At 38.1% G+C, this 23,433-nt stretch overlaps 2 protein-coding genes across 2 annotated transcripts in view; one reads left to right on the top strand and one right to left on the bottom strand.

Moving 5' to 3' along the window:
* Positions 1 to 7,049: 7,049 nt before the first annotated feature.
* CAPZA3 (capping actin protein of muscle Z-line subunit alpha 3) lies at positions 7,050 to 8,403 on the bottom strand. Its single transcript, XM_064512655.1, is given in 2 exon segments — positions 7,050 to 7,989; positions 8,198 to 8,403. Coding segments are annotated over 2 exon segments (1,146 nt in total).
* Positions 8,402 to 23,433, top strand: part of PLCZ1 (phospholipase C zeta 1) — a 57,890-nt gene continuing 42,858 nt past the window's right edge. Inside the window, exons 1-3 of the mRNA XM_064515665.1 lie at positions 8,402 to 8,415; positions 8,957 to 9,080; positions 12,703 to 12,937. Of these exons, the coding sequence (XP_064371735.1) occupies positions 8,402 to 8,415; positions 8,957 to 9,080; positions 12,703 to 12,937 (373 nt within the window). The remainder of the gene's footprint in view (positions 8,416 to 8,956; positions 9,081 to 12,702; positions 12,938 to 23,433) is intronic.

Here is a 23,433-nt window from a genome sequence, read left to right as displayed (position 1 = left end):
TCTGTCCTGCACTTGTAAAACCTTTTATCCCCATTGGACAGGTAAATTCCTCCCAGCTTTCCAGTCCCAATAGGGGTTTTATGTCATTGCTACCTCTGCTTACTCATTCCCTCTGACTTCCTGATATTCTTTACTCCTTTCCGTCAACCTGAGATGCTGTGAAGGTCGCTTCTCCCTCTTGCAGGCAAGAGTCTGAAAAAATCCCCCATTCCTTTCAAAAGTGGGGGAAGATGACTGAAGTGGAATTTCCCGTCTTTTAAAGGTTGAGAGATGAACGGAGTGTCCTGTATCTCTTCATCTCTCTCCCTCTCTGGATGTTGTAGGTAGAAGAAGGGAAGGAAGAAAAGAGAAAAACAGAGAAGCCATCTTTGCCCTTCAAAAAAGTTACCATTCCTGTGAAAATGACTGTGGATAGCTGAGAGGAAAAGAGGCCTGATACTTTTCTTAGAAGGTCTGATCGGCTATTGTGGCTCCACAAAGCATTCAAGTGAGGTAAACAAACATTCAGAGTTTCTCCACAGTCCCAAGAAGGCTGAAGCTTCTTGTTTTGGTCTCAGCCACATTTCTGTCACTTACAAATTTGCCTCAGTTGGCCATATTTGAAACTAAAAGAGGTTGTGACACTAGAGTCTAAACCTCTTCTGCACCTGGCAGTACACAGGGAAGCAAAGTTTGAAGTAAAGTTCAAGAGAGGTGCTTCTGTGTGAAAGAGAGGTCAATATGTGGAAAAAAGAACAGGCCAAATAGTCAGGAAATTTGTCTGACCTAAGCACAGAGGCCAGATAGCAGTGAAATTACATGAGCAGCACTGCACTCTAGAGCTTGTTGTTTTCTGCAGGCTTCTAAATTCCTTGTGTTTAAGAATAAACACTGTGTGAATAAGCTTGCTTTACCTCCAGTCTGCCCCAGAAGGCTATACCTACCTGAAACATAACCTCCCTGCAGCCAGTGAAACCTGAGATGAGCATACCTAAGCATACCTAACTGTAGGCTTGTAAGGGCTGGCGCACTGATCTGTGGTTTGTGTGGGTAGCTTGCGAAGCTTTGCTGGTAAAGAAGAACTCATGCATGAGAACACAGCAGCGTGCTTGAGGTTGCAGGTTCATAATTTGAAATCTCAATATGACTAGAATATTATTTCCTGTGTCTTAATGCTTTTCCCTTTTTGTGAAACAAACCTGTATTAACTGTGAAAGAGTTTCATTTGGGGTTGTGGATATTTTACACATACATGGTCACATATAACTCTTCCATATCTTAGATACTAGAAGCCAAATTGTATTTTTTATTCATAATTTTAATGTATTCTCATAGAATTCCTATGAGATCAGGAAGAACTGTTAGCTTGTCTGTGCACAGAAAGACTAAAGAACACACATACCAGGCACTAACTTAAATTCTCTGCAAATCTAGATACATGTGACTTGCCCAAAAGTCTAGGAAGGAAAGACAGTGGATCTGAGACTTCAGTCCTATTCTCCTGGATAGTGTCCTCAAGTTCCAGGAGTGTGAAAATATAATACTGCTCTCTTTTTCCTCCTTTCTCCAATTGTGAATTTGCCTTATTCACATTTTTCTTCAGCATCCTTCCACTTATGCTCTTTTCTTCATCCCTCCTGTTCCAGGTTGCTAGTTCTCTAATATCATGTTAGACACTGGGCTTCCCTAAGAAGGAGAGACATCTGTCTCAGATGCAGTTCTGCTGAATACATCTCTGATCTTCAATCTGCATTTTAAAATTCTAATGTTTTATCACAATTAGCATACTCTGAAAAGATGGCTATAACCATTGCCAGGCAGACGTTAAATTTTTAGCCTTCCAGTTATAAAAGAATATTTAGAAGGGCTCTCAGCTGCTTTTGTTAGCAACACAACAGTTATGTTACCAAACAAGAAGTATTATATACAAGTGTTGAAATATTTGTTAGTAAACAAGTTGGAAATACAAACCCTTAACTATGTATAAAGATTCAGGATCAAAACACCAATGCCTGCATTTAGACAGAAACAAGGAGTACATTCCCTTTTCTTCCAAATGTGTTATATAATGAATAATATTACCCCCCCCCCCCCCGATCCTGTTATTAGGATCCCAAAATACTGTTCCTTTCAAAGATAATCTGCTACATAAATGACCTGATATAATGTCGGTCATCTGTTTTATTTATTAATAGGTCCCCTATTCCCTCAGTTTTGTATGGCTGCAATTCCTTAGTCTTACTACAACAAATACCTCTTGTAACTGTGCAGAAGCCCAGGATATTATGCTTTGAATAATAGTTCCTTGTAAATTTTTGAAACCACTCTACTTTTTTAATAACTCTAAAGCTTTATTTAAAATGAATTGTAAAACTCACTATTTCTGTAATTGTGGCATACTGATACAGACTTGGAAAATATTTTGCACTTTGAGTGTAATAAATCCACTTTTTTCAGATTTGTTGAACATATTAAACCATTCTGACTTCAGAAAGGAAAAAAAAATCCTTGAATTTAGTCTTACTCTAACTGGATCATTAATGTATTAATTACCTGAAATCAGTGAGAGAAATATATTTGGTATCACATTCATTGTATTTTTTCCTTCACATTTATTTCCGCTGTTTCAAGTTCATTCAATACCTATGTTTTTTCTTCTCCACAACTTGATAGTAGGGAGTGAGGACTACAGCAGAGAATTTAATACAGACTATATTCTGGAAAACATCCAAGTAGGATTTCTTTTATAATGCTGTCTTTCTCATTCAATAAATGAGACAGAGAAAGAATTAAAATCCATTATTGGAGAATGCAACAGCAAAAACATGAATTCCTTCCACTGATCAATGCTAAGAGTAAACATGCTTTGCTTTCTGTGGGCATGGTGCCAACAGGTAACCTGAGTTTTTAATGCCTGTTAAAGCTTTGTCCATCTATTCTGAAACTAAAAAGAAAGTTGCTTTTAATTTAACATAACTATTTGAAAATGAAATGATGAAATATGTTTCAGCTACATCTGGTGTTTCTGGAACTCTGCTAGGTGAAAGTAATTTTGCTAACATTGGTCATTGCTCATTTCGATAAGTTTTCCACCTGCTGCAGCACTAGCAGAACATGAAGTGAAGTTTATAATGTGAACATTAACTATCCAATTCAAATACTGATATTACGTGTTGATTTTCATCCAACTTTAGTGCAGCTGGAAGCTGATAATGAAGTCTAAACTAAGCTCTAATGTTAGCATTGTAATAAAAATGATAATTTTCTTTGCAGCAACAATTAGTGGTAGATACATAATTATTTTCAGAAATCAAAAATTTGAGCCAATTTGGCTCAGGTACATCTTTATCAGCTCTGTAATTCCAATGAGGCTGCAAGCATGTAGGTGGAGAAGCAGAATTAAGTACATTTCAAATTTTATTTTCCATGAGAATTGCATCTCATCATTGTGTAAATGTTTGAAAGTAAGTGAGTGACCTTCTCCTTAGAGGTAAATAACTGTGGCTGCTCAGTAACTACCAAAAGAAAGGGGGAGGGGAAAGCAAAGTTGGTAGCATACTACAGAAAGCTACTTGATGATAATGTATTTTCGCGGGCAGAAGGCAAATCTCCAACAATACATAGTTATGCTTGTAAAAAAAACACAGGTACCGCTGCAGTTCCAGGTTTGCTACACTCCAGTCTGCTATAGAAAAATATTGTAAGTTACAACCTGACAACCTCAACTTTCATTTTAGCTTCATATGAGTATTCTTCATTTCTTAAAATACACAACAGTAATGCCAATTAAAAAGTAAAGATTCACAGGAAGCTATGACACTATGAGTAGTTTGCACAGCAGTGGACAAAAAAAGAAGAGGATTTAGGAATAAAGATAATTTGAGTTGGATTGTATTCCCTTTACAAAAAATTCCAGTAAAGGCAAATGAGTAACAAGTTGCTATGAAATCTCATAATGTCTCATAGACATATGCAGTCACAAAAACAAAATGTAGAAGCTAAGTAAAGTTTCAATGGAGCAGTGCAACTTAGTTTTCTTCTAATAGTGTCTATTCCTCCCCAAGTTCCACCTTTCCAAAAACAAAAAAAATCAAAACCATCATGGAGAATGTAGAGGGAAATAATTAACAAAGCCTGTATTGTCTTTGTGTTTTCCAGATACAGTTTATAAGCCTTGCAAGGAATGAGTAAGCATTTTCAGCCAAATCAGAACTGGCTCTGTCCCTCTGAGCAGCTCCCCCTGCAGATCCTGGTATCACAGATTCCCTCTCTTTGAGAGAAAGGAAATTCAAGGAAGATGGAAAGTTCATAGATAGCAGACTGACAGGGAAGATAGAAAAATGGGTTGACTACCTGATACTACAATATTAAATGTTTTATTCTTTCACTCCTTGCTACAGCTTTGCCTTATAGAGACTGCACTCTAAGGAAGAAAGAATTTAATTTAACAGAAACAGTATATTGTAAAATGTCACATATTTGCATCTCATAAGAGATGGATATGGTGGAATAAATGTGGATACTGAAAATCTATACTGAAAGTCATTTAATTGCTTAGTCTATTTCCATGGTGCCTTACTGTTAGTTCATGTTCAATAGTTGTGTTTAAATAAAGTGCTTTTTCCAAAATCCAGAATTTCTAGTGCTGTGTCCCTGTTTCTTTTAGCACTTAAATTTATTTCAAAAACTTCATCACCTCTTCTGTACCGCTACCTCATTATAGGAGCCTTGGGATGTATTACATTTTAATAAAATTATTTTCTATAAAGAAATAATCATATATTCAAATAAATACCATGCAAAGTCAGCTGCTTGATCATTGAATAGTCTCCAGCAGCAGCATAGGCACTAAAAGAGCTAGGCTGGTATTGGATGGATCTTGGTAGCAGCTGTGGGGTGAAAAAAGAATGACCCATATGTAATATGACTTTCTATGTAGACCAAAGGAGTACAGAGATTGCTCTCCACACTCCATCCTTCTCCCTCTTCAAGGCCATGGAGCAGATTCTCTAACAAATGGACATTTGTCAAGGGACACTTTCACGAGGACAGAAGTCCGCTTTCTGCTTGCGGAAAGGAAATCTCATATAACGAACACCTTTCTGCACACAAATTAGCATAAAACAAACAGACTCCTTGTGCTGAGTGACCATAAAGATAAACAATTCATATGAAAAATGTGGTCTAGTCAATGCAAGTTTGGAGAAATTCAGTATATATTAATAGAAATATTTCATTTATTGCAGTTGCATTCAAATATTGGCAACACTACAATTCCTTTTTCTGCAGTAGGGCTTTATAAATGAGTAAGTTCTTATATAAAAACAGAGCATATGACTTCATCATCAACAATATAGGATGATGTACAATGATGGGTTTATATTAGATACCTTTTTGTTATTGTTTTTTCTGGGTAATTAATTATCATACCCAGGTGTATAAAATAAGGAACCTCCTTTATCAGATATGAATACAGAAGCAAAATCTTCATTTTGCTTTGGAAGAGTAAGCTGAAGGTTGGATAACCTTGTTGGTTATCCCCAAAACTGCAACAATGCCAGACAAGTATATAACCAAACAAGTATGCTATAACATGACCAAAACAAGTAGTCTTCTACTTCATTTAAGAAAAAAAGACAATGAAAGCAATCATGGGCAGTGTGAGCATTGCAGTTATAAATCCACTGATGAGTTTTCACAGAGGGGCATGCTGAATTCAGAGCACAGCATAATTACTATTAGCTATGACAAACAAAAGCAAAATGTTATGTTTATGTTGAAGAATAACATTTGTAAGAATAGCATTTAAAAGCTCATTTCAATATTTTTAGAAAGTTTAGTGCTTACAAAGCATTGCTTCAGATTAAGCTTTGTTTCTATTAAAACTCTAAATCAAAACATATGTTTAGAGAAAACAGCAAGTGTGGTAGGCATTTAATTTATAGTAATAAACCATACTGGAGAAGCGACACTATCATAGTTTGAAAAACACAAAGTATTGCTAGAATACCTGCTTGTGAAACTTATTGTGTCTACATGCAAAATCTAAACAGACTAGCTGTTGCCAGTAAGCACCCAGGCTACTTCGCCTTGCTGCTAACTGTAAAATGACCTGCGGAGGTAGCATTACCACCTCTGCTACCTGAGCTAGCTGGCAAGGGCTAGCCCTAATACTTCTGCGCAATGCCAAAGTGCCCCATGCACCCTCTCTGGTCCTGTCCTGCCCTGCCAGCTCTGACCTTCCTACCATTTTTTCTCCTTCAAGCTATAACCTTTCTAGACAGAAACTCTTATTTTATGTCTTATAGCAGAATTGTTGTTTGGGTACTACTATAATAATAATATATGAACATACATTATTGTTTCATATTAAGAAACTGTGAATAGATCACATATATCTCTTTGGTATTTGTAATATTCCCTTATAATTCAGGCATAAACTGGGAAAAGGGAAATTACATTGTTTCTTTTATTGTGAAATGAGATAGGCAACAGCCAACATACATCCCTAGTTAGTCCTAAAATATTTTCTGTACTAGCTACAATAAATTTATTCCTCCTGTGTGCTGATCTCCCTCTGTTAATGTGACTCCATTAGGAATATCTCTTGTATATCCAGAGGTGCCTTAGCAAAGCTTGAAGGCTGAACTTCTTTGGTTTCAGGATCATTAAAAAACCTAGCAATAGTACCTCAGCATCTTTGCCAACCGATTTTACCAGTTTCCTTATAACAAATGCTACAGATAGTATGAAATTAAATAAGTATATATAAGATTGAAGAAAATTAGAAAGGAACGTAAGAGTTTCCTTGCTGGTTCATCTACAGTAGCATACTGCCTTTGACAGTGACCGTTAGCACTACCTCTAGAAACAGCTGAAAAGAACATACAGGAAGAAAATACAAACAGTAAATGACTTTCAGTCATTACAGACCTGAATTACTTTCGAAGTGGTGATGCAATGATGACAGCTTCTGCACTTTCTTGAGTTATCCAGAAATAAATCAACTAAATGACTCCCCTTTTTCTTCTTCTTCTTATTCTGTTTTTTTTTTTATTTAGACCACCATATCAAATGGTGCATTTCAATAGACATAGAAGTACTTCTGTGATGGAGACAATGGTCTACAGACGCTGCTCATTCAGCAGTCTATTCCAGTTTATAAAAGTGCGAGTGATAGGGAATTTCCTCCGCAGATTTTTCCCCCATATATCCTCCGACAAGGCCTGCATGTCTTCCAGGATGGCAATATGCAACTTGGTGTCCTCAGCTTTCACAAATTTCACAAAATCTGTGGCAAACTGACTTTGGTCTGTCACGTTGAGCGGTTCGCTCACAGACTTACTGACTGTTACGTGGAGGTTGGTACTGTTGAAGTGGTGCATCTGGAGGAGGAAGATCCCCGTAACCTGCGTGGTAAGTGGAGTCAGGACAAGAGTCCAGTCAGACTTCCAGAGGCCATTCCAGCATCCCGAAGGCTGGTACTGGTGAGCCTCGATGCAGGCCACAAAGATCTGCGTCTTCCTCGCATTTTTTCGGAAGACGCAGCAGTTGCCTGTGGGGAAGTGGCGGCTCACGTACACCTTCAGGCCCTGGTGGAGGGCCCCTCTCTGCAGCTCCCCCTCATCCAGCAGCACGTCGTGGAGCTGGTACTTGCTGGCCACCCCACTCGGGTGGTCAAATGCAAAAGACAGCTTGTCCTGCGGGTCAAAGAAGCGGTTTCCACCTAAATAGTCGTAGCGGGTCACCAGCACGATATGCCCGTTTATTTGGACTGGGGGAAAGTGGCCCTGGCTGCGCCAGGCCCCCATGCGGGCGGCCTCGCGCCTCAGCAGCTCCTCGTCACACACCAGCACCCGGAGGTCCTGGATGACCTGGGCGAACTCGCCGGGGGGGGCCTGAAGCAGCAGGCTGCAAACCAGAGGCGCCTTCTCCAGTGGCAGTAGCCCCTGCCCCAAGCACGTGCTGGGGCTTCCTGAAAGGTGGGGAGACGGGCAAGGCACCTTGTGGCTGCAAAGGCAGCGTGAGATGCCAGTGGGCAGTGCGAGATGGCGGCCAGGCAGCGTGAGATGGCAGCCAGGCAGTGTGAGATGGTGGCCGGGCAGTGCAAAATGGTGGCTGGGCAGTGCGAGATGGCGGCTGGACAGTGCAAGATGGTGGCAGGGCAGTGCAAGATGGCAGCTGGGCAGCGTGAGATGGAGGCCGTTTGTGACCTCACAGCAGCAGCAGTGTGGAGCAGAGCCCCAGGGGGACAGCGCCACAGGGTGGCATGAGCTGGGGGGCTGGGGCAGGGGGCGGGTGCCGGGGCAAGGGGGCAGGGGAAGGCACCCGCGGGGATCTGGAGCGAGCTGAGGTGATGTCCTGCTGTGTGCTGCTGATGCCACCGCAGTGAAGGGATCGGAGCAGGTGATGCGAGGCTACCATGGAAGAGAACAGATATCCTCCTCCTCGGCTTGCCTTCACCTGATGCCACCAGGGCTGTGCGTCCGCCTGCCCTGAGGCCTGCAGCCACCCCACTGGGGAAGGGGCATGGTGGCCTGAGGGGCCTGGCTGGGTGGGCATGGGGCTGGGTGCTGCCGCCCCCTCGCCTCCTCGCTGGTTGCTGTGGGCCACTGCCCCCGCAGCTCCTCCATCCCTGCTCGGCCTCCCTGGCCAGCCCTCCGCATTTCCCTCCTTCCTTTGCACCCTTCTTCACCACTGGCTGCCATTGTTTTTCCCTTACACCCTTCATCTTTCCCCATTTTGCCACCTTTGCCCTCGGAGTCTCCAGGTGTGGGGCAAAAATATTTTCCTGTGCGCCCCAGAGCCTGCTGTGTTATCAGAAATCAGAAGACAAGGAGGTTCAAGCCTTCAACAGAAGGGGGAAACGTACAAACTTTTCTTTTTTTTTTTTAAATCACCCCGCAGTCCCCCTGCACCCCATTTTAAAAGGCACCAAAATGTGTCAGAAGTTTCCTTAACCTGATCTTTCTCGCACGTGGTTTTTGTCCATCATTCAGAATGAGTTCAGAAATGGGAAGATCGATTTAGACAGTACGATGAAACTGCTCGATAAATTCCAGATCGCTTTTGATTACATGCATGTAAAACATGTTTTTAAGGTGAGGAATATATAGATCAATCAACTACACACATTTAGAAGGCCAGTCGCACAAGGGCTTTATATTTGCAGGTTTTTTAATTTAAAATTTTTAGAAGTGAATTTCATTCTAGTAGGTCGTGGGAAATTAGCAAATAATGTGCCTCCTCCAGATCTTTTATATCTGTGTAAAACGGGTAACTGGGTGGTTGTATTAACACCATCTCTTTACCATATCAGAATAGTGTAGAATGATAGAAAATATGCAGGCCTTGATTCTCAACCTTTTTGTAATGAGGCCTCACTTGAGAAAATTGAAGACTTTCTGGCTTCATCCTTTGTGGCAGCATCTGCCTCCTTCCTGGTGTTGATGTTAAGATCAAACTAACGAGCCCTGTCTGATGCCGGTCAGAGCTATTTGACTGGCTTCCTAATTTCACTACGTTTCCTAATGGTCCTGTCGCCAGGAATACAATATGGCAATGTCTGATCTGCTTCTTCTTGGAGTCAACATGACTCCAGCATGCTTTTTCATTTGATTTTGCAACCCTGTAATATATTCATGAGGCACACCTGGAAGCATGGAAATGCCGCTCCAGCCCCTGAGGTAGGATGTGGCCTTGACATCTGGCAACAGCTTTCTATGTAGGTTACATTGTACAACTAGAAATTAGATTTACTAATAAGTTAATTTAATGTAGGCTAGCAAACTGCCATCAGGTGAATATAGGCCCAGAGAGCAAACATTACAGAATATAGTGCCTTTGGACTTACTGGGATTTCATGTTCTTCAAATCCACTCTTGTAATTATTCAAAAGAAGATGTATGATTTTTATTTCTAGCTCTTTTTTTTTTTTTTTTTTACCAAAAATAGGTGTGTGTGTGTGTGTGTGTGTGTGTGTGTGTGTGTGTGTGTACGTATGTGTATATATATATACATATACATATATATATACATACTTAAACTGTTATCCTAAAGAAATGAAGCTATGTGGCTATATATGTATTTGCTTTCCTAGAGAATTTTTCAACCAGTTAGCTAATCTTGTCCAGGTTTAACAGAGGAGATTAAGCTATGGACAGTCAGAAACTCTTAGATCACGTCATGCTGATAGACAGGCTGTAGAGGAAGACATCAGTATTTCCCTATTCTGTCTTGTTCCTCTCCTTATTCTCTACCTTTTCCCGCCAAGGTAAAAATAGTTGTGTGAGCTCAGTCCTTTTTAAATGTGGTGGCTGCTGCCTGTGATTTTTTTCAATGATATCTTGCGCTGCACAGAGGGAATTGACAGTCTTGAGCACTTGAAACTCTTTATCATTGTGTTCTGTATTTTCCACTGACTTTGCTTTCAGAGAGAAGTTTTAGATGATCAATTGTGGATATAGAAGAAAATAATTATTTGAGGAACTGACCTGAATAGAACAAGTCTGATCTAATTATATTTAACAATACAATATACTTACCAGTATGATCTAGCTATTCTTAAGAGTGCTGCTAACTATTCTTTGCTTTGTGAGGGAAATTGGAGTATTTTGATTGTTTTTTTGTCTGAAATTGTTCATCGATATAATAGTATGTAAAAATGATAGGCAATTTAAAAGAATATCTTACTACCATCATATTCACTAACTATATAGCGATAGTTAATTGAAGGGTTATACAAGACCAAAAATCCATAAACATAGTTTTTAAAGAACCTGCTTTTTTATTTTGTTTATACTATTTTAATTCCTTTTTCTGCAATGCTCCTTCAGAATATCAGAATTAGGAATTTTTTTTTTAAGGAATAGTGCATTTTCATATACTTTATCTCAATGCCAGAGTCTTTGTCAAGATACTTTTTTTTCTGAACAGCAAAGAGTTGATGTTTTGATAAAAGCATCCAGCTATTGATAAAAATAAGAACAATATAGATCTCCTAACAAAAACTTGTAACAGCCTTTTTTGTATTTATGTGATCCCTATAACACTAATTTCAAAGAACCCCTGGGTAGTATTGTCTGCATTTCAATAACAGCCAATGGAGATAGATAGAAAATTTAATTTTTTTTTTTTTTGCCCAACTTCACTTTGTGCCAATAACTAAGTAAAGGTCTCCTGAATCCTGACAGACTGCCTTAATTCCAAAATGAATTGATATTTCTTTTTCTGTTTTACAGATAGGAGTAAATTTGCAGATTGTTAAAGACATTAAAAATAGACTGAAGATATCAACCTTAGACTTGGGATTTCTCAAGCAGTAATGAAAATGTATTGTTAGTGTTTGTATTAAATTATTTCTTGCTGATGATTTTAGTTAAAAATGATCTTTAAATTTCTCTTAAACAAACTCCAAGAAAATACTTAAATACTGATTTGTAAAATTATTTGGTTAGGACTCCCCATGAAACTTGCATTTGTTCTTGTTTTGGTGATCTAATATATTTTTGCTTTTATAGCTGTGCTCTTCCAGACGTCTGTTACTGGGAAGTATACTGCATAGGAAGAATCTGATAATGTAGCATTACGCCTTAGTCTTTATGATGTCTCTTCAAAAGCAGTTAGTCTAATAGTAAATAAAAATCTACACCAAACAGCAGCCAGAGCCCAAGTAAGGTGTTTATGGAAATTCGGGGGTGTGGAGGGGTGGCAGGCTGTTAACCACAGTAGATGCCATGTTTTTAGGTGCTAAAATCTATCCTTCTTGGTAGTCCCAGTCTATGGAGACAAGGATTATGAATTTTGCTCAGCTTACAGGGATAACTGGTGGGCAATGGAATGGCATTTGTTTATAATCTTTGCACATAATTTTATGAGTAAATTCCCAAAGTTTGTCTTCATTTGGCAACTTTTAAGAACAACACAAGCTAGACTGTTAGAAACATCTACATTTTGTATGCACAAATACATATTTTGTGTAGAAAATTTTAATGGATAAATAACACTGTCAAGCCTGAGGGAAAATGTACATGCCAGAAACAGTAACAAACTCTATTCTACTCAGTGTCTTTCACCCTTTTGATTTTTCTAGTAGCTTTTATACTCAAACACTGAAATTAATCAATATGCTAACACTTTGTAAGCTGTATTTGTGAAAACAAGCTTACGTTTTAAGAATTCTGAATGTGTGAATAATTAGTACAAGTTAAACATTCTGGTCTGTTAAGAATGGAATGTAGTATCATAGGTTATTATAAAGTATATTTTCTCTAGACTTCAGATAGTGCTTCTTATTTGACATACTGAAGGACTTGAATCTCATGATAGTTTGGTCATCCTTATTTCATTTTTGATATTAATGTTTACTGTATATTGTACGTAAATTTAACTGAAAGTATTTACAATATGGTTTACGTTTCTGTTGGACTGACATAATTCTTATGCTGTGGATTTTATTATACCAAATTGTATTTCAGTGCTGTATTATATAACATGCTTTAATACTGTATATGCATTACACATAAATGTACTGTAATTGCTTAGATGCTAATTATGTCACACAATGCATTTTTATTTATATAAAATACTTTTAACCACAAGGGCAAATTTTAAAAGTTGCATATCGAAGCTCTTTAGCTCTTACGATAAGCTTTAATGGACTGTTATTCGTCTGTCTTTGAATCTCTGCAGACTTTTTACTGACTGTTTGGAGGTTTTTTTCAGAAAACAGTTGACAAACGGAAGGCACCAACTATTAACATAGAAGACTTCAGGGCAATTTATCGAACTATTGTACACAGACCTGAATTTCATGAACTTTTCTGCACTTATTCTCCAAACCGCAAAATTCTAGCTGACACCGAGCTCATCACATTCCTCCAAAAAGAACAATTTGAAACAGAAGCTAATGAAACAACTGCCTTAGAAATTATTTCAAAATATGAACCCATTGAAGAAGGTACGTATCATTTAAGCATTTAATTTTAAGTTACTGTGGTTCTGTCAGTTACTGTGTTTTTTCAAATACTCATCTGACTATACAAATGGACACTTTAAAGAAAACTAATGTATAATATTGATTGGAAGCATGTATATAATATGTTTTTTAATTCAGATCTTTAAATACTAAGGATGTGATAATATAAGAAACCATTATAAGCACCATAAATTTACACTGCATATTGCTCAGTGGTAGTGTACTACCTCCAGATCAGTCATTCTCAGTCCTTGCTGCAGTGGACTGGTCCAAAACCTACATGTGGATTGCTTCAAACAAAGTGGAATTTTCATAGAGTTGATGAGCTGATAGACACTGAACTAAATCTTAATGCCCACTAAGACACATGAATGACCATTATTAGGAAGCCAGACTGAATTTTTAGGTTTAGCTAAATGTTCAAAAATCATTTTGCTTAATTAATGAAAGGAATATAAATGTTGGACTGTAAAGAAAAAAATAGAAATTGTGTTCTGTTAGCAATCTGTCTGTTCAGCATAGGATATTTCTCTTGGAAAGTGAATTACAGGAAATACACATGCGTGTATTTTCACGAGTATCAGTCATACTTTTTGCACTTGGTGTGTCTATGTTTGAGTGTTGTATAGCAGAAAGTTTAAATGCAAGAATCCTCTAATTCATAGATGTCGCAGAAGGAAAAAACTTCTAAGGATATATCTACTGATAAAGATTGAAATACTAGATAGTTACACTTGCGTTTGCCCTCAGCTGGATATCATCAGTAACAATATCCACAGTACACTAAAATAGGCTGGCAAACATTGTGGATGCTCAAGGTGTTTGGCAGGCATGTGGTCTTGTTATTAATCTGTGCCATCATGTGTGTCCTGCTGCCGCTATTCATGCTATTTGGGTTAAAGCTATTTATGTTCTCCCATGCTAAAATGAATATTCCTTTTGTTCTGTGATCAGCTTCTGTGATTAGGCCTCTAAACACACACTTTTACTATCAATCATAGAATTTTTCAGATGGAAAGGGACCTCAGGCATCTAGTCCAGCCTTCTGCTCAAAGCAAGGTCAAAACTGAATTCAGACCAGGTTGCTCAGGAATTTTTCTAGTTGAATCTTGAAAACCCCTAAGGACAGAGATCCACAGCTTCTGTGGGCACCTTGTTCCACTTCTTGACTGTCCTTACTGTGATTTTTTTTTCCCTCCTTTTACCCAGTCAGAACCTTTTCTGTTTCAATTTATGACCACTGTCTCTTTTCTTCCCATGACCCATCTCCATAAAGAAATGTCTCTCTCCTTAATAATCCCCTAGTAAATACTGGAAGACTACTACTAGGTCCTCTCTAAGTTTTCTCTTCTCCAGGCTGAAGAAGCCCAGTTCCCTAATTGTCTCCTCACAGGTCATGACCTCCAGCCTTCAGCTAGACTTGCTCCAGTTACTGAACATCTTTCTTATATTGAGAGGCCCAAAACTGGACATAGACGTGGTCTAACAAGTGCCAAGTAAAGAGTAATAATCAATTTCCCCAATTTACTGGCTATTCTTCTGTGGATTCTGCCCAGTGTGCTATTAACGTTCAGTGTGCTATTAACGGCGCACTGCTGTTTCATGTTTAGCCTACTGGCCTACAGGGCCCGCAGATCCTTTTCAGCAGAACTGCCCACCAGCCAGTCAGTCCCCAGCCTGTACCATTGCAGAGGATTCATTCTTCCTAGATTAAGGGCATTATATTTGTCCTTGTTGAATTTCATCAGGTTCCTGTAAGCCCATTCTTCTAGTCTGTCTAGGTCCTTCTGAATGGCAGCTCTGCCCTCAAGTGTATTGATTGAACCCCCAATCTGGTGTCATCTATAAGCTTGATGAGGGTGAATTCCCTCTCACAGAATCACAGAACAGTGATTCTGTTCAAGCAGAATCAGCTAGAGCAGGTTGCCCAGGACTATGTCCAGTCAGGTTTTGAATGTCTCCAAGGATGGAGGCTCCACAACTTCTCTGGTCAACCTGTTCCAGTGTTCCCCCCTAACAGTGAAGAAGTTCAGATGCAATTTCCTGTGTTTCAGTTTGTGGCCATTACCTTTTGTCCTGTCACTGGGCACCGCTGAGAAGAGTCTGGCTCTGTTGTCTTTTCTCTCTCTCACCAGATATTTATAAACATTGATAAAATTCCCCCCTGAACCTTCTCTTTTCCAGGCTAAACAGTCCCAGATCTCTCAGCCTCTCCTCAATTGTTTGCAGTCACTTAGTCACCTTTTTAGCCTTTGCTGGACTTGCTTCAGTAGGTCAATGTCTTTCCCGTACGGGGAGCCCAAAACTGGACACAGCACTCCAGATGTGGCCTCATCGGGGCTGAGTAGAGGGGAAGGATCAACTCCCTCAACCTGCTGGCAACACTCTTCCTAGTGCAGCCCAGTATGTTGTTGGCCGCCTTTGCCATGAGAGCACATTGCTGGCTCAGGTTCAACTTGTCCACCAGGATCCCCCAGCTCTACAAAGCTGCTCTCCAACTGGTCAGCCCCCAGCCTGGACTCGTGTGTGGAGTTATTCCTTCCCAGGTGCAGGACTTGGCATTTGCCTTTGTTGGACATTTCTCCAGCTCGTCAAGGTCCCCCTGAATGGCAGCACAACCATTTGGTGTATCAGCCACTACTCCCAGTTTTGTATCACTTACAAATTTGCTGAGGGTGCATTCGGTCCCATCATCCAAGTCTTTAATGAAGATGTTCAGCAGTATTGGCCTTAGTATCAACCCATGGGGGACACCACTAGTGACTGGCCTCCAGCTAGACTTTGTGCTGCTGATTACAAACCTCTGAGCCCAGGAGTTCAGCTAGCTTTCACCTCATTGTCCACTTATCTAGCCCGTACTTCATCAGCCTTGTCTATGAGGATAAGAGACAGTGCCAAAAATTTGCTAAAGTCAAGATAAACATCATTCACTGCTCTCCACTCATCCACCAAGCTAGTCATCTTATAGTAGGAGGCTATCACACTGGTTAAACATGATTTCCCCTTTGTAAATCCATTCTGACCACTCCCAATCACCTTCTTGTCCTGCACATGTCTGGAAACGGTATCCAGGATAAGGTGCTCCATCACCTTCCCAGGGATGGAGGTTAGGCTGAAGGTGAGGTGAGGCTCTGCTCCTCTAACTCATTCGTATTAAACAGGATAGAGCCCCAGATGGACCCCTGAGGTACTCCACCTGTAACTGGCCCCAGGTGGAGTATGACCCATTAACCACTATCCTTTGAGTCAGGTAGTCCAGACAGTTTTTAATTTAGTTGCCCATCTATCCAGACTGCAAAGTGCTGACTCGGATACAAGGATGCTTTAGTAAGTGATGCTGAAAGCCTTGCTAAAGTTGAAGTAGACAACATCCACTGCTCTCCCCTCATCTGCAGATCTTGTCATTTCATTGTGGAAAGAGATCAGGCTGGTCAAGCATGGTTTGATTTACCCATGATAAATTCTTCCTGGCTACTACCTTCTTCATCATGTGCCCAGAAATGCCTTTCAAGAGTTCTTGCACCATGGGTTACCCAGGGATGAAAGTGAGGCTGACCAAGCTGTAGTTCCTTGGATTGTCTTTGCCGTTTTTGAAAATGGGTGCAACATTTGTCTTTCTGTAGTCATTGGGACGTCCTCTGATTTCCATGGCCTGACAAAGACTGACGGAGAGGGGCCTTGCAGTGACATCAGCCAACAATCTCAACACTTTCAGATGCATCCCATTTATTCCCATTAGCTTGTATGTGTCAAGTTCTCTAAAGTAATCTCTGATTTGATCCTCTTCCACTGCTGGTAGTTACTTTCCTCCTTGAACCGTGCCTGCAGGCACAAAGGCCTTCACCTTGTTAGTGAAGACTGACACAAGGAAGGCATTGGGTACGTCAGCCTTACCTATATCCACTATCACTAAACCACCTGCACCATTCAGGCCCTCATTTTCCCTGTTTAAAATATGGCCAATGTAGCAATAGAAGTACTACTTGTTGCTCGTAATGTCCCTTGCCAGTTTCAATTTTTGTTGAGCTTTGGCTTTCCTAAAACTATTTCTGCTTGCCTGGGCAATGTTTCTGTATTCCTTCTTTGTAGCCTGCCCACACCTTTGACAAGCAGTTTTGTAGATTATTTTTCATGCTCTTTCATTTTCATTATGGCTCAGTGAATCCATGGCATTCTTCTTGTTGCAGTACATGGAAATTATCTAATCAGCTTGCACTGGTAATTTAGACTGAAAGCTGGAGCTCAAGCTGGTTTCTTCCTGGTCTCAGTAACACTTTTCAGACCAAGTATTTTTTCTAAGCAATAAGAGTTCTTTGCCCTGTTGAGTCAGGCATACCTATAAAGCCCATCTTTTTTCCATGGAAGGGTTTTCTGTGGCTGTAATTGTTTTTTTAGCAGTATTTCCTGTTATATTTTGATGAGTGTTTAAATAAACAAAATCAAAATAGTATTTTGAGACTATTATGCAAAAAAAGAAACATACACTTAGTACTGTAAAAGTCTCATTTTTCATATATTTTTTCTTTCTGTGTCTTAATTTCTTTATTTCCACAGCAGTCTCCTTTCTCCTCTCCCATGTATTCTTATTTCTTTCCTCTATCATTTATTTATCTTTTTCCCTTGTACTTCTATGTCTTTTGTTCTCCAACTCTCTGTTGGTCATCACAAGCCATTTTTTACTTTATTTTCCTTAGGGTTCCTATCTGCCATTCTGCTTGTCTGCTCAATATATAATCCTCTCCAAGTTGTTTCATTCACTGATTAAAAAAAAAAAAACAAAAAACACAAGGGAGAGGTTAAGACTCACATGTCTCCTTGACTTACTTATAGAAGAAGCACTTCTGATGAAATGCAAGATCTTCACAGATACCTGATCACCCTCTCTAAATCATGTTGTAAGAAGTCAGAGATGAGTGGAGGTCTGCTAAGTCCATAGTATCGTTACAGCTATTGAGGGCTGCTTCAAGTTGTGATGTTGCTTTTTTGCTGAGCTTCACTGAACATGAGTAGAGGCAAAATTTGCAACTACATGGAGGAAAGCAAATCAGAATTAATTGCAGTTTATTGGAAGCTCTTACTGTGTTCAGTGGAAGCTGAAAATCAGATGTTTAACTTGGTTAGCTTTGTTTCCCAGTCTGTGGTACTGGGTGGAATTGACAACTGCTTGAGGAAACCCAAGAAGGAGAAAATCTTTTTTGGGGATAATAGCCCTGGAAGGTCTATGCTGGCCATTCCCTCTGTGTTAGAAAGGACAAACTGGATCACTCTTTCTGCAAGAAACAGAAGACATTTGTTATTTCATTGTGTTGCTCACTGTCCAGTAATAACCACAAAACAGTTGATTCTATACACTACCTTTTGAGGTTGTCTTTCAAATTAGAACATATTTTATTGAATATATCCTACACTTCTTGAGAACTAATGTGTTTATTAAGTAACTGTATATTAAGTTGCTGGTTTAAAAGGTTTTTTGTTTTCAATCATCTATTTTGATGGGAAAGTTAATAGCTATAAAGTGGTTAAGCACTCAGTAACCTCCACTGAGTTAGAAAATACATTCATAAGTATCAAATAAAATTTCTACAGTTTTAATTTAATGTCTGGTTTAAATTTCAGATGCTAAGTCAAATTTTTGTTTGTTTCTTCATCTGTGAACAAATTGTTAATCTTGTGATTGGGATAATCTTACTGAATGAAATAATAGCTGTATTGTTCATGCTCCTTTGACTCTCACTCAGGAATAGCTAGTGGAAAGTTCCAGACATGATTGACATGATAATTGATTCATATAGTGTAGTAATAGATCATTTTGTGCAACTGTCATTCTGAATTTGGTATAAAATATTCTTCATCAGGATGATCTCTTAGACTCATCTGCTAGCCTTGTCCTGTACATTGCAGTAAGTGAAAAGGGCAGATTTTGACATTTGATTGAGCAGTTTGCTACTAGTAACAACCACTATCTGATAAACTTGATAGCATTGGTATGTCAAGATGAAGATAAAAACAGTGACTAGATTTTTGTATAGGCAGACAGCATTGAAAAGTCATTCTATAAGATTTAGTCCATTCATAACACTTGCATGCACAAGGAGAAGAATTTTCTTTGCTATTGAGCCAGAAAATTCTGAATTAACTATCTGAGGATACTTTAGTTAGTTCAGGAAAAATATGGAATATATTGCTTTTCCATTTTTATTATACAGTTTAAAATGGTAAAATGCTACATGTGGGTTTTTTTTGTGCTAAAGCATCCGTTTTTGGCTGAAGGATCCATTTTTAGGAAGTGATTATAAGACTGGTGAATATGGGTAATACCTGACAGTTGTCTCTCAATAGCATCCAAATGTCAGTTTTGTTCTACAAAAATGTTATCTCTTCATTTTGTTATAAATTTCAAATAGAAATCTTGACTCTCTGAGATTAAAGAAAACATTTCATACTAACCAAATGCACTTTATCTTTTTTTTATAAGATTTTATATTTTTTTTTATTATTGCCCATTTTTCAACATTTGTATGGATGGGATTAGAAACATGATGAGGCTAGGAAGATGCATCCTGTTATTTGCAGTGCAGTGCCATTCATAGACCCTGCTCTTGTCTGGGCATTTTTCTGCTAGACAGTACAAAAACAGGTCAAAAGCACAATCCTGCCTTGAGAAGCTTGTTTGCTTTGTAGATAATTGTATAAGCTTGGTGCATCTATGTTTTGTCAGATAAAGAGTCTGAGTGATCCAGAATGTCTTTGAGAATAAAAAAACCCATCATTCCACATTCTTAGCATATATGGTGTTTTTAACTTCTTTCCTGTGTGCATATATGTGTGTGACAGAGCAAGCGTGTGCTCATGAGACAGAACTTTTGAGGCCATTCACCAATTTAACATTTAACACCAATTGACAGAGAAGAGGGAGGCTTCAGTTGGATTCCCAAAGATTTAATAAAAATCAGATGAAATGAAAAGATGATTAAAAAATCTTGACTAAGAGAATGACTGGACCCTGGTTTATGAGACACAGAAGAATTCAGATGGGAGAAAGATCATGTAAATATCCAGTTTAAGGAAAAGCTTTCACCACCAGAAGACAATTAATTGTGTGATGCAAATCTTAGAAAGCTAAACTGCAGCTCAGACAGCTACTCTATTCTAGTATGCAGCAGCATTAGTTGCAAATGTGGGTTAGGTGGAAAGTAGGCTTCTTAGAATGTAGACTTAGAGAAAAAGAATAATTGTGCTCTTATTTTAGCCAAGGAAATATTTACTGCATTTACTGTTCACTTACAGTATAAAAGCTTTAGTGTGATGTTATGCAATCTGAAGTTCCATCTCACAACATTTTGGTCTTGAGACTAATACTATTAATTGATAATTTTAATAATTTTTTAAAGTTTCATCTAATGTAGTAGAGAGTAACACCTTTTCTGTGATTGCAAGTATTTCTAGTGAGCTCAGCCCTAAATTCCCAGCAGACCTATTTGTATCAATTTGAATATCTCCATTGTCATTCTTCTGATTCTAAATGATAAGTTTATGATGTTACTATGCATGAAGATTCAGAAAAATATTTCAAACCCATTGACAATTTGTTCAGTTATAAAAAAACACTTTATTGCAACAAATAAAGTGAAGAACCAGCTTTAAATTCTGATGTTGCCAATAGTGTCTGCTACTTTCTGTACAAAACAAAATTCTCCTAATATGTATGTCCTAGTTCAGATATAAAAGTTAGTTATTTCTTTGTTGTTCATATAATGGCTACTGTTCAGTATGGGAGAAGAAAAAATGGTTATTTCACCTTCTGTACCTGAAACTGCAGAAGAAACTTATGCCACAGTTGAAATATTCTCTAAGATCAAAAAGTAATATTTTAGGCATATTTTCCAAACATCTTACCTCTGAAAGCTATCTTAGTTTCATTCTTTCTTTCCATACAGAAAGAAAAATACTTTCAAAGAAGTTCCATGATAATTAGGAAAGCAGAAAGTAATAAGCTCTAAAAAGCATAGATATATAATGTTATCAAAGTCTTCCAAATAGGTTGTATCTCTGATTCCTCTTTGAAATGTCAGTATCTGTGAATATGGCAGAGTTGGAATTTACCTTAACTGGATGAATGGGTGGAAAAAAACCCCACATTTTTTCATAATTCTGTTTGGAAGAAAAGAATATTATTAAATTTCATTACCGACTATCTGAAAGAGGAGGACAGGAGAAAAGCATTGAACTTCATAAACTACAAGAAAATAGAACTTGCTCCTTGTTTCTTCTCAAAAGTCTTTTTCTATAGCAAATAAACATATGCATGCTAGCTACTATTAAAGGATCCTAATGGAGAACGAATGAGGTTCCTCCAGGGAAGAAATGCAAGGCCTCTATGAAAACATATTTTCTTTTCACTGTGGAATAGTTATGAAGGTGTATTCCCATTTCTTTTAATGTAGGAGCAGAAAATGTCTGTAAATGATCAGAAAATAGTATAATTGTGCTCTTCCTCAGAACATAACATTTCTCAGAACATCCATTCCTAACTAGCTTTTGGTATCTTCATCAGACATAAATGAGAGAGATTTCTAAAGCAACTAAGTAGGTTTCCTCCACTGGAGGAGAGGTGTAAATGAATAGTAGCAGGAATAAAAAAGAGAAAAATAATAATAATAAAAAAGCCTTCCTTTATCTTAAGCTCTCAAAGCTATGCCATCTTTTACCAAGTATCAGATTTTCTCTGAAATCTTATTTAAGCAGATGCTATGCCATTTATGTTCACATGATACGCTTTTGCATATCTCAGTTCATAGAACTACACATGCTGCTGAAACTGTTTACTGCAAAATCCATCTTTTCCTGATTACAGAGAGGTCTTATCATTTTGTAAAGTTGCTTGGAGTTTTGGTAGTTCTCCAGAAACATGATGGTGATATTAGTTGTGTGCAGTTCAAGGACAGCAACTGCAGATCCCTGAGAAACAAGCTTTAAAGCAATGTAATGCAAGGGCATGGGTCTGTAATAGGCTGTATAAAAATAAAATATTTTTAGTTAATTTATTAGCAGCATTAATTGAACTTTTACTAAAGCCAACTAGCTGACATATTGGCTAACAGAGCAACACAAATTTACATTGTTTTCACATTTAGGGGTTTATAGTCATAAGCATATTTATGTCAACATAAGTTCTCTTCATGAGAACATTGTAACCATCTTTTATTAATGATGAGTATCCATAAAATCATAAAAAATAATTCAGAAAATAACAACCAAAAACTTGGAAAGCCAGTATTTTTTGTTAATTTAAAATATAAATGTAAAAAAGTTCAGGTAAGAATGGTTAGTAAATAAAAAAATGCAGAATAAGTAGATACTGGCCCAACTGTGATTCCACAGAGAACGATATAGGACATGAAAAATAAATTAATCAGGAATGAAAAACAGATACTGTTGGTGAAAAACCTTCTTTAAAAAGGCCTTAAATCAACAATTCATATAATTCATTATAGGTAAAACAAACAGGATAAAAATACTCTGTTTTGAGCAACATGTAAAACATTAAAACCATTTTTAAAGATCCAGAAAGTAGAAACTTAACCCTATTGCTAAAAGTATAAAATAATATAACATGAGCATGTGGGTAAATAAACAGACAAGATACTAAACAAGATGCAGCTATCAAGAGACACCAGGTTAACAACAGGTCACTCTGCAAGTATGTTCATTAAAAGGAAATGTTTGGTCCACTACTGAGATATGATGAGGTGGCTAGCATTATTAATGAGACCAGAGTAAGATCTCAGTCAAAATTCTGGAAAGAACAGGGTAAGACATTCTGAATGACTTAAATATTTTCAGATCAGTGAGGACAGGCTGACTAATCCATGAGTTCTTAAAATTGACTGTAGCTAGCTCAGCTAATACAGATTTTTTTTGACAACTCATGAAGAATGGATGATGAATTGAAAGACTAGAAAAGGTCAAATGTAGCACCTATTTTGAAAAGGGAAAATCCAGGGAACTAGATACCAGTCAGGTCCCAGAAGAATACTGGAAAACATAATAAATAGGTAATTAGCCAAAAGGTAGTAGGGAATAGTAACAGTCAGTAGGAACATTTCATGAAGAAATTGTATTTAGTTTCCTTCAGTAACAGAATAACAGGCTGGGCAGGAGAAAACCAGACTTTGTACTTTGATGCTAAAAGGGCCTTTAGCATTCTCTTGGATTTTCATAAGCACATTGGAGAGGCAGGCAAAATAAGTAGACTGTAGATACAAAACTCGTTAGAAAATTACTCTTGGAAGTTAATTATCAATGGTTTAGAATCAAAATGGAAGGCTACATGAACCTGAAGTCTCACTGAGTACTGTCTTGGGATCCAGACTTCAATAATGTCATTGATGAGCTGGATGATAGAATAGAAAGTTATCTTATTAATCTAGATTTGACACCAGTAGGGAAGAACTTCAAACATATTAAGGAACAAAATT

This window comes from Dromaius novaehollandiae, chromosome 1 (assembly GCF_036370855.1).
Source record: "Dromaius novaehollandiae isolate bDroNov1 chromosome 1, bDroNov1.hap1, whole genome shotgun sequence".
NCBI classification, from domain to species: domain Eukaryota; kingdom Metazoa; phylum Chordata; class Aves; order Casuariiformes; family Dromaiidae; genus Dromaius; species Dromaius novaehollandiae.
This window is presented reverse-complemented; position numbering and strand designations above follow the sequence as displayed.